General features: G+C 43.5%; 1 protein-coding gene across 4 annotated transcripts in view; it reads left to right on the forward strand.

Annotated features, from left to right (window-relative positions):
* IMMP1L (inner mitochondrial membrane peptidase subunit 1) overlaps positions 1-10,401 on the forward strand; it is a 224,303-nt gene extending 213,902 nt beyond the window's left edge. For 2 of the 4 annotated variants that reach the window (XM_085648288.1, XM_085648286.1), the window contains exon 6: positions 10,251-10,401. In XM_085648288.1, coding sequence (XP_085504414.1) covers positions 10,251-10,319 — 69 coding nt within the window. In that variant the 3' untranslated portion in view covers positions 10,320-10,401. Of the gene's footprint in view, positions 1-8,449; positions 8,632-10,250 lie in introns of those variants that run through there. The other 2 variants (XM_085648287.1, XM_085648285.1) reach the window with 2 other exon arrangements.
* The last annotated feature ends 1,723 nt before the right edge of the window (positions 10,402-12,124 follow it).

Genomic DNA, 12,124 nt, shown 5'->3' on the forward strand with positions numbered 1-12,124 from the left:
TTTTCAGAATTAGTCTTATTGGCGGAGGAATTTTTCATGCCTCTTCAAAGCCTAACCACTTTCAAGAGGGAAGGCAAGTAGAATGGATTTAATTACTTCTGGGCTATCCAGCATGTTTTAAAAATGTCCTTCCCATTGTAGCTATTAAAAGCTACCTTCACCATTGAATGACATTTTGAAAAATATTTAAAATAATTGAATACTGGTTATGGCATGTTGCTGGCTGAAATGGTAAAAAAAGACTTTTATTCTAAACTAAGCCTTTCCAGAGACAAATGTCCATTTAACTATACCCTGAAAACAATATTTCATAGCAGTTTACCATAGGGTCATACTTTTCCATGAAGTATTTATCACGTCATGTCTCACTTTTGTACAATATTCACCCAACCTTTTGGGCTACTGTGGGCAATTTCCCTAATATATAAAAGAAATCTCTGAGTGTTCCCTGCAGTAGGCTGCCATTGAGAAGGATCTTCTTCAGACGTTCGGAGGCCAGATTCAACATCCCAAACATCACTCGCTGAACTTGGATGCAAGGCTCCTGAACTTATATAATATGGCCACCTAAACCTTCTTCGTGGATGTGCTGAGAGAAGCCAAAAGACCATCTACTAATACTTCTTATTCTTTCAAGTGGAAAAAGATTCAGGATCTGGTGCTCTCAGAACAATTTCAATCCTCTTACTTTTCCGGAAGACGCTCTTCTTTCATACGTCCTCTTTCTTGCTAAAGCCAAAATGTAATTTTCCTCTATTAGAGTTCATCTCATAGCAATCATTGCTTACTGAAAATGTCCATCACAAATGTCCGTTTTCTGAATGCCTGTAGTTATGGATTTCTTAGAAGACATTGAAAGATATATCCTCCTCTCAGGAGACCTTCTTGTTCATGGCAGTTGAATATTGTCCTTTCTTTCCTTATTGGTCCTCCCTTTGAATGCATTCATAAGGCTTCTCTCAAACACTTAATCATGGAAAGTTTCCTTCTTGGTAGGATCACTTCTGCTCCTAGAATTAGCGAGTTTACAGGCCCTACGTTCATATGAACCATACACAGTGTTCCATAGCAACAGGGTAGTGATGAAGACCCATCCTAAATTCCTTCCCAAAGTAGACTCGGATTTTCATATCAATCAGACTATTGCATTACCTACATTTTTTTCAAAATCCTTCTCCTGCAGAGAGGTATCTCCATACTCTTAATGCTAGGATGCTTTTGAAATTCTCTCTTGATGGAACAAAGTCTTTAAAAAAATCAACTTTTTAATAAACTATGGTCCTTGTGAACTGGGTTTGCCAACTCTAAATAGTCCTTATCTAGATGGATTGTCAACGGCTACTGCTGAAACTTGTCTTCCCAACGGGAGAGCGAGAGCAAAGACTTAGTTGCATTGTCCCCAAATATTATATACCTTACACAACAGGGTAACTAGGGAAATAAAGACAATAAATAGAAGGAAGCTATCTTGTTTTCCTCAAGTTTCTTTTTGGGCACTGTTAATGTTAGTTGTGTTTTCAATCCATTCTCAATAGATTTTATATGTATTAGTAGAGCATCTGACAACCTTTTGGCAGTTTGAATTATAAGAACCAGCCAGTCCCTTGTTCATTTCCATGCTATAAGGGACCAGCTTGTCCTAAATTCAGCATAATGTAGAAAGATGAGACCGATTAGGGCTATATTGCCCCTTAAATAGTCGGTCATAATTGCTCCAATGTAATCCTAATTTGTGACGATATTAGTTCAGTTAGCGTGTCCCAATTGTTGCAGCCCACTATATAGAGTACCCTACTGGCTCATAACCAGAAGCTTGGCACAAGCATTATGCCCATTACAATTCCTCAAACTGATCTAAACTCACAAGGGTGTCTAGGGGTTGCGCATTTAAAACAAAAAAGTAATAAATCCAATCTGGATGCCTTTACTTAACCATGGCACATTTTGGCAGCTAAGAGCGAGTATTTTACGCAAAAAAATCAAGGAGGTGATGATTCATTTAAATAATTGATGTGACTTCTATTTTGAAATACCACTACTTTGATATTAAACAATAAACTTCTCTTTTGTAAATGTATGACTACAGGATGGCACCTCCTGCTAGATACACAGACCCCTGAACCACCCAACAATAGGATAAGATGTTTGAGTGTTGGAAGTATGAATCATGGAATGTTTGTGGGCATGTGTATGCATGTGTGGTGGCTTTATAGCTGGTTAGCCATGTCACACCTAAGGGCTTTTTAATGATCTACGGTATAGTTACAGTCACACTCAACTGTAGAGCCAATGTCGCCATCACTACAGCTACCCTCCACCTTTTTTAAACATACTTGAATCTTTCTTTACCTTTGCTAAAAAACTGTTTCTGCTGCCAAGGATGAGGGGGGCCTTGATGGTGGTCAGTGCACGTTTTTAGCCGACTCTTGATGACCCGTTGGTTATCATTGGGGCACTAAGCGTCCCTCTGTGAATGGAACGGTTAGGACTTGAGAACCACCTTGATCAATGGCTTACTTTTTCTGTAAAATGTTTTTATCTTCTATAGGTACTTCTGAGTCTCAGTCTCAGGTGAGAGACTTAGACCTACTATATATGCATGGAATGCATGAGTAGGCAAGGATGGACACACAGCCCTGACGAAGGCCCCAGACGGGCTTGCAGCAAGGGCCGAAACATGTTTGCAAAAATCAGGGGCAATTGAGACACTAATACTCAATACATGTAATTATTTTTATCACTGACCATGGTACCCTACCTAAAAAAGGGATTGCTACTGGGTATACCGTAAGGGATTTTAATCAACTATTTTACCTTCCTCGATCCCTGCTTTATCCATAAAAATACTTTATATAAGAACTCCCAACTCTGGTTGAGTTCGCCCTGGTGTTATTATACTACTAAGGTGTGGATAGGCGCTGATCAGCATGTCAATATTTAATGGGTGAGTCGTCTACTCCAAACTCTTTGGCTTTTTTAGTAGTACCTGTCGTAGTGAGGAGATGTACCTGGGCACTAGGACCCTGCCCACACCGGAGTGCAGGGGACTAGACACCGGACATGGCTTCCGGTTAGGAAGGGGCGAGGCAGGAACTGGGGACTTAGGGTCGGGACAAGAAGGAGGGAATTGGTACCTGCATGAGCGGAGTGCTAACTGCAAATAAAGAACACCTGTATTCACCTGGCAGTCTCACTATGTCATTATTTCAGGACCTGGTCAGTGGGACACAACATCCGGTGCTAAATGTGGTGAGCCGGACCCAAGCGACTATGATCTGCATGCTCTGCGACGTCCACCTGAATCAGCGCTGCACCAGGAGCCCACCCTGGTCACCCAGTGGCAAGTAGTAACATTGGGATGTCAGGAGCCCACCCTGAGTTCTCTGCAACGGTTCAGAGCTTACAGTGATGTCAGGAGCCCACCCTGGTGATGTACCAAGGACTGCAATAAAGTATGGTCTCAGGAGCCCCCCCTGACCACCCTGGAGTGAGCCCACTGCTGCGTCCAAGTGGTAAGCACCGCAGCGTTCTCTGCTCTGTGTAAGTCTCTCATGCACATATCCCTCTGTACTGCGAGAGCTTCAATATCTCGGCGGTGATCTTTGAGTCAGGCAAATGGTCCTATGAGTTCCTGCTGCCATTTTGAAGTTGGGTATCACAATTGGTACTGAAGCACTCTAGTAGACAGAACAATACGTCAAGAGGAACAGTACTTGCACTCTTCCCAGCAGATCCTTAACCAGCATATCGCAACAAGCATTATACACATCACGTGCTTTGCAAACTATTTGCTACTGACATGGCTGACGAACGCAATGCAAACATAATTCTGAGCTTGATCTTCTTACACCCTCTGCACTTAAATCTCTCCGACTCGCAAACAAAAGGTGCTCGGTGGGACAAATGGATCAGGGGCTTCGCACACTATCTGTCCGCCCCCTGCAAAAACTACACGGATGAACAGGCCAGGGATCCGTTGCTAAACCTTGTAGGGGATGAGGTGGAAGATTGGCTCATAACTTTTCTGCCTGAGTCCATAACTACTTACAAAGGCCTAATGAAGTGTCTTACAGACAGTTTCGACCCCCGCAGAATGTCAACTTTGAGCGGTACGCATTCAACCCGGTGAGCGGATGAGTTGACGATTTTGCTACTCGGCTGCGTCAGCTAGTGACCTACTTTGAGTTTGAAAAATTTGAAAATGACAAAGCAATTAGGCTGGGCATCATCGAAGGATGTCACTCCAATGAGATTTGCACAAAAATAGAAAAAACTTATATGCTAGACAAAATACTAACCATGGCCAGAACAGAAGCGAGTGCCATATCGAACGCCATCCATATGGAGATTGGGACAACTCGAACAATAGAACAAGCTCATTGCATGGCCGGGGGCAAAAGCAGACATGACAAGTCACTGCCACCTTTGAACCAACCTGAGAGCATGCTATCGCTGTGGACGGGAGTACCAGCACGTCGGCGCCTGCCTGGCCATGGGACAGAAGTGTTGAAAATGCAACTGACACAATCACTTTACGAGTGTCTGCAAGGGCGGACATGTCAAGTTGGACCGAAGGGGATCTGCAAGGTCACAAACAACGTCGACTAGACACGCAAGGCATATGGAATCTCGCAATATCAGCCCCTCATTAGACTCCCACTTCCGCACAAGGAAACACAGAACACCTATACCTTATGACTGATGCCCTGGCAGCTTAGAACACCTCAGAGCATGTCCAGCTAATTGAAGAGCGTCAGATTAAGAAGATGGCCACAGTGAATCTCCAAGTAGGAAATAACACAATGAGATTTGTATTCAAGAGTGGAGTCACATGTAACATCATGTGTGTGTCAGAATATGAAACAGAAACCCCCGTTGCTGCCCTCCACTATGTTTTCACCTGGAATGCAAAACGCCCCATAACGAACATGGGAAAATTCGTGGATGCTCACATACAATGAATCCTCTGTGAAGGAAGAAGTGCACGTCCTAAGGAGCAACATACCAGCACCGTGTTTATTAAGCAACGTCACAGCTCAACTCATGGGTCTCTTGGCAATGAATTATCACGTCTGAGCACCACAGCATTTTGAAAGAGTACCAGGCGCTCTTCAAAGGGCTTGGATAGATTAAGGACATGCAAGTCACCCTTCACATCAATGAAGCAGTCACGCCGGTAGCTCAGAATCACTGCACCTCCAGCTGCAGGTAGAGGGAGAACTCAAGAGCCTACTAACACAAGACATCATTGAGCCCGCTGAAGGACCAACTCTGTGTGTGTCCCCCATTGTGTTTGTGCTAAAGAAAAGCACAGTGAAAATTTGCATCTGTGTCAACATGCGTATACCGAACACAGCGATCGAAAGGGAACAGGACCCCGGCCCTAGGCTCGACATGATCAGCTGCCTCAATGGAGCCTCCAAGCTAGATCTATTCAAAGGCTATCACGAGCTGGAACTTGACCTGACGTTACATTACCACATTCTGCACTCACATGGGGCTGTTCCGCTACAAGCACCTAAGCTTTGGAGTGTCATCCGCAGCTGAGCTCTTCCAAGAGATGGTACAGAGAGTGATAAGGCCCATAACAAACTGTCTAAACTACAACAACATTCTATTATTTGGTTGCACAAATGAGGAGCACAACAAGGCTCGGAGGGAGGTATGCAGCCAGATCTTATTTCTTTTCTTCACTCATTGGGGGAGATTAACTGATTTGCTCAGAATCACAGGAGTGTTGTCCCGAGACCTAACAAACATTGACATAGCCAAAAGGTCTTGTCTTTGAGACTATTGGCTTTGCCAATGCCTTTTGTTCATTCTGTACAGCATGGGCATTGCCAACTTAAGCAATGATTTGTAGCCATCCTGTGTAGCTGTGTGACAGCTGTGCAGCATGGCTAAAAATAACAATAAAAAGAGTATGATGCTTCCAGCGTTAATGCATTTTTAAAAAATTAAACAAAAGGTGCATTAGCCCTGGCTTTGTAATGGCACTTTCTTAAATTAGTTTTAGCCACACTCCAAAGCATCCCTGCTGCTGTACAGCATGGCTTCAAAACATTGCTAATAGAGAGACCCGTTGGCTTTGTCAATGCATGTTGTTAATAATGTGAGGAATATTCTGGTTGGCAGATTCAAGAGTTTTTGAGTTCTTTTAGCAGAGGTTTTTCAAAAGTCACAATTTCTTTTGATGTGTGGTCTGATGGAGCATTAGAATTAAAAAGATAATTCAGGGACTGGGCAACATTGGGAATGATGGTCGCCAAACGGAATATAGCCAGGTTGTGGGGCTCCAGACGCCCGCCGATGGTCAGGGCATGGTGTAAGGACATGGATGAAGCAATGGTAGCAGAGAAGACTACATATGTTAACCGAGGTTGTCCACAGAAATGGGGGAAGGTATGGGGTGCCTGGAACAAGTACAGGGGCTTTATCTGTGAACCACCAGAGTTGCCGAATGAGGATATTTCCATCTGAAGCAGGGAGGGGGTGAGGCGATGTCTATGGGTCCGTAGGTGGGATCTGACCAGTATTCTGATGTAACAGTGTTATGAGCGTTGACGTCAGCTAATGTACCAACAGACTGCAATTGTATAGCTATTTCTGTGATTGTGTTATACCCTAACTTTAATAATAATAAAAACAATTAAAAAAAAAAAAAGATAATTCAGGCCTGTCGTAGGGGAGAGGATCTGGCTGTGAGAGCCAGAACTGCCGACTTTGGAGCTGGGGAACCAGGTTTGAGTCTCGGCGTCTGCTCAACATCCTGTGAGTCTGGGCAAATCACTTAATCTTCCCGTGCCTATGAATGTGTCCTTGTGTAATGTAAAGTGCTCCAATACCGTAGTTTGCACTATATAAAACACCAAAAAATAATTCTGTTGTGCCCTGTTAAGGAATATTCCCCAAAAGTATTACAGAACCATTTTGCAAAAAAATTTACCAACTCAGTTTTAAGATTGAAAAAATTGGAATGTTATGTGTTCACAAAAGAGTTTTTACGGAGTAGCATCACTTACAGAGGAGATACTGTAAGTGGTCAGGATGGAGATGAAAGAAGACTCCAAACTGAATGCAACTGGAATTCTGCTTCCTGATTTGTTTCTCCCGTGATATTGACTCCTATACCAGCCTCCGCAGCTGGCTTCTCACAATGCCTCCCCCATCCTCTGCCCCCCTCACCTTTACCCCTCTCCACTCCCTGTGCTGGCTGATTTCCGAAAAAGTATCAGGGTATTTACATTTTTACACTGATGGTACTTTTTTTTGTTTGCAGTTTTATATAGCGCAAACTTGATCCGATGGTATCGGAGCGCTTTACATGAGCACCAGTTGCATTACACACAAACACATTCATTTTTATTTTTTTTAGACACTGGGAGATTAATTGATTTGCCGAGAATCATAGGATGTTTGAGTCTCCCGCCAGACTCGTACGTGGTTCCCCCAGCTTCAAGGTAGGCCGTTCTAGCCATTAAGCCACATCCTCTTCCATTGGACTCTTTACTTGGATAATGGGATTCAAGATGAGACTCCGATGAGTCACCGATTATTCAGAAATGGTTAAAGCCTTGTTTGTCTTTTATTGACCTAAATTATGCAGCTGCTGGTAACCAGAAGCTCGGGTAGATTTCTAAGAGTATGTGGCATGGAGGAAGGAGTATATTCTTTCTCCTGAGATATTGGCAATATCCTCTTTTCACCTTATTACTCTTTTTGGCCAGGTGAAATGTGTTAAAAGGCAGAAATAATTTTATTGAGATCCTCAGTAGCAAGTTTATCATTAAGAATGTTCTGGGAATCAAAGATTGTTCATCCAGTTTTTGGATTTCACATTCCTGTTTTTTCAAGGGTTCAAGGTCAGCATGTACAGCTAGGGTTACTGCTTCCATTGCATGACCAGACACATTCTGGTAAAGTGTGCGTGACTTGTTAGAAGAATAACAACGGTTAGAGGGATTCAAAATCATCTTAGCCAAATCTGTGGACCTGGCTTTAGCAGGGGTGGGGACAATCTTTAGCAGCTTCTTTGAAATCGAAGAAGAAACTCCAGTGACTGGAGACTCTAGTCTCCACTGCACCGCCAACTTCTGACTCATTTTGAACGCACATGGACGAGAAACTGCTCTTTAACCTTGTACTTCACCCTTCTGAGCTCTCTGTTGAATGAATAAAGGAACAGGAGACCTGGGCCCATTCATTATTCTGGCCAATCAACGCCTGCTTAGTGAAACCAAGTGCTCTTTCTACCCTCTCGATTGGCTTGACCGAAAGACCCAGATTTGTATCTCTTAAGGTTTGGGTCGGTTCTCGCACATGCGCAGTGGCTGTACGACGAGCTTGTGGACTGACTCTTGGGAATGTGAACTGGCAACTGTCTGCTCTGCTGTTTGGGAAGCAGCAGGTGAGACGTTAAGTCACTAAACCGGGTATTTTGTATGTGTAGGATCGCGATCCCGGTAGGAAGACTCTAAGTAACGTCACAGGAGAGTACGTGCACAGCCCCAGTGAGGTGTTGGAATCTTTTATGCACAGAACTGTCCCGTATATCCCGCCGGAAGTACTTGCAAGCGGTACAAGTCACCCGAGCGTTACTTTTTGAAGCGGACTGTCTGCTCTGCTACTGAGCGAAGGTAAGTGTAGATGCGAGTTAGGTGCTGGGTCTTTCATGTGCACAGGGTCACTGGGGCATGGTACGCCGGCAGCTGGCAACACTTGTATAGCGCTATGTCTTTCGGAGGGTCAATCGATGTCACTCGCTAAATCTACAAACGTTAATGGAGGCAGGCAAAAGAGCAATTGTTCCCACTTCGATTCACCTGCTCAAGATACCTGCGATTTCAGTAGCTGCAGAGACCCTTTGTACAGCAGAAATTCCCTGCCCCACTACCACTGACCGGCCACTCAGACACCATGCATCCCATGGCTCCTAATGAGGTTTTTGAAGTGGGAGTATTTATTTGTTTAATGTAAACAATAACACCTCAGTCGTGAGCTGAGGGGCAGGGGGAGTGAGCATGAAATAAACAATTTGTTTTTAAAAGATAGTTTATATTCAAGCTTTTTGTAGTTTTAAATTCGGAAAAATGTAAAGATGTAAGTTACCTTTTTAGTCAATTTTTGAGGCAGGCAAGAACAACAGTAGATTGAGTACTTTCCTACGGCCATTAACATTTTTGTCATTGATTTTATTTTTGTGATTTTATATAGTGTGGACCTGGAGGCATCAGAGCGCTTTACAAGAAAACAGTCCCCAAACAGTCGTATTGAGTATAATAGAGATACAACCTAGGAAGGATTAAAAGCATCTACAGTACGTGGGTTATAGGCGGTATGCGACTACAGTTCCAAACAATCCATGCAGGAGTACATGAGATACAATAATGGAAAAAATGGAAGGAATACATTTTAGAGCTACTGAGCGAGTTCCAAAATCTTGTGGCGGTTCCAGAAAATGACTGGTACATTTATTTATCCATCTCGGTTGAAGGTGGGGGCTCCAGGAGAAGGGATTGAGCATTTCTTGAGATCAGTTTTACACACACAGGTTTCCAGTTAGGTTTGCAGGCAAAGGGGAGTGGAGGACCTTGGGTATGGTGCAGGCAGATTTACATTGAGCTCTTGCCTCTACTGGCAGCTACTGTAGGGACATCAGGATAGGAGCGATGTCAAATTTCTTGTGACCAGTAGCACAAGCATTGGCTGCGTGGCCGTGAAAGCGTAAGTGATCGCGAGGACGCGCTCTGTGGTAAGCACGCGAGTGGTGCGCGTGCAGCAGTGATAGCGCTGGAAGGGAGGCAGATGGCAGCTGCACGCACACATGCTCGCGTGAATGCAAGCGTTAGGCCAGCGAGGTCTGGTAGCACTTTGAAAACCCGTATACTAAATGTCTCGCAGAGCAGCACATGCGCTGGCTCAGGCGAGACCTAAAAACCAAGAGGGCTTCTCAATGTATATAAAAGATGGGCGTTGATCAGAGGGCAGTGGGAGGGACAGGTTAAGAGAGTGGGTGATTTCCTGCAAATAATTTATGGTGAGTTTGTGCGCCAAGTTGCTGTGTGCTAAAAACCTAATAAATACTATTGAAAATTAAGTGTGTGAGACCAATTCGGTCAACTGGAGTGTATGGAAATGATTTTTGCCTTAAATTAGATTCACATAAAAACATGATTAATCTTATTTAATTAAAATCATATATAATGGGTTCACTTCTGAGCTGTTTTGTTCTCTTGTTTCGTATTTTGCAGATCTGGCCTCCGGCTGATTTTGGATATCTACAGGAAAGTCCTAATGGCCGTGTACCTCGAGATGATTGAGTGATAGGCAATATTTCTGTTCATTTACAAGTATTTTTATTAATTTACAATAAATTATTTTTTACGTTGCTGAAAAACAAAACAATGTGTGTATCATTTATTTTGTTCTAGATCTTCTGCTGGTGTACCACCTCTTTGTCACTAATATCAACCAACAAAGTGCACAACAGGTAACTAAAAACGAAATGTCTTGGAAAATGGGTGGAGGGCTGCTTAATCTGGTGAGAATGCTTGAACTCTTTTGCTTTGCTGGGGACTACATCTCTCAAAAGACCTGGGAGGAGAAGACAGAGTAGGAAGTGGCCAAGGTGTGTGTTTGATACATAAGATGCACCTTCATCCTGCTGAGTGAGACACATGAACGCTGTTGCTTTGTTGGGGACTAACCCATCCCAGAAGTCCCTGAGGGCAGGGAGGAGGAAATGGTCAAGATGTTTGATTCTACATAAGATGCCCCTTTATCCTGCTGCGCAGAACACACCTGGTCAAGTGCAGGCCTGTCTGAGGTCCAGAAAAGGCGGGCCATCCCCATTTTCATCTGAGTTTTTTTCCTTACTTCCTTGTTTGTTTCTCCACAATGGGCAAGAGAAACCCAACCAGATCCCCTGAAATTCAATGAACTGCTACGAAACAAATATCAAACTCTTGATAAATTGCTTGCCCGTACTGTGGGTGTCATTTAGGAAAACATAGCTGACATGGAGCAGCTTATTATTACTGTTTCACATACGGCCCACGAGAGGGCTTCTTGTGTGAACCCCTCTGATTGCGTAAGCAGGTCCTTTTTGGTGAGAGCATATGTGTATTCTACTGCTATGGGTGAGGTAGGCCAGGAGGTTCCCCTGATGAGTGATGTTGAGCCCCACATCCTAAAGCAACATGCTATGTACCTGTAACAATAGCTTTGTTTTAGGCCTGTTCATTGATTTGAAAAGCACTCACTTAGCCCGTCTCAATTGCATTCAGGAGTGAATGGCCTCATCTGAAACATGTCTTGTGCTTCCTACAGTTTCTAGTCTGAATGTGTCTGCTATGATGCCACCATCTAATGTGTCGACCACTTATGGCCTTGGTGACTGGCAGAGTTCTTATAATATAGGGTTGAACTCCCAGAACTTAAGGATGCAGTATCCAGCCCCTCTGTTGAGACCGTTTTCACTTCTAAGCCTATAACCACTAATGAAGTGATTTCGCCCCAAAAACGGCCCATCTTGACCCATTCCTCTTTATAGCATTTTTCCACAATACCGTTTTCCCCACAATCCGCTCCATATGTTATGATTCTGAAGAATATTCTATGCTTAATTAACGCTCAGTCTAGAAGTTTTGCACAGCTCAAGAATAAGACTGTGTTGGCTCTGTTCTCACTTAAGAATTTTTCACATTTCTTTCGAAGATTTACTCGTGGTGAGAAGTGCCAGTTAAATTGGAAATTCAGTTGAAGATTTAGAGGGAAACTGCACAATTGTGAACTTCAGTCCTTGGTGATCTTATTCTCTGTTCTGAATGCTGGGTTTCCTCCAGCCTCTGTGATTTTTGCAGTTCCCTTAGTTTACTTCTACAAACGGCAGTTGCCACAGATTTTGGTATCTGAGGTCAGTTAGTTGCTCTAACAGTTTTGAAGCAACCACACACAACAGATTTGAAACTCTGTCTCTGGATGTTAATGATTGACCTGTGGAACAAGGTTTTCCTATCTTCAATACTGTGTTTCCTCACACCTGTGGTGTGTCTTTTGGTGCTATTGCAATCCAAGACAGTGTCCTAAATGTTCCAATCCTCAGGGCAGGCATGAAATTAAGTAA

Source organism: Triturus cristatus, chromosome 3_2 (assembly GCF_964204655.1).
Source record: "Triturus cristatus chromosome 3_2, aTriCri1.1, whole genome shotgun sequence".
Taxonomy (NCBI): Eukaryota; Metazoa; Chordata; class Amphibia; order Caudata; family Salamandridae; genus Triturus; species Triturus cristatus.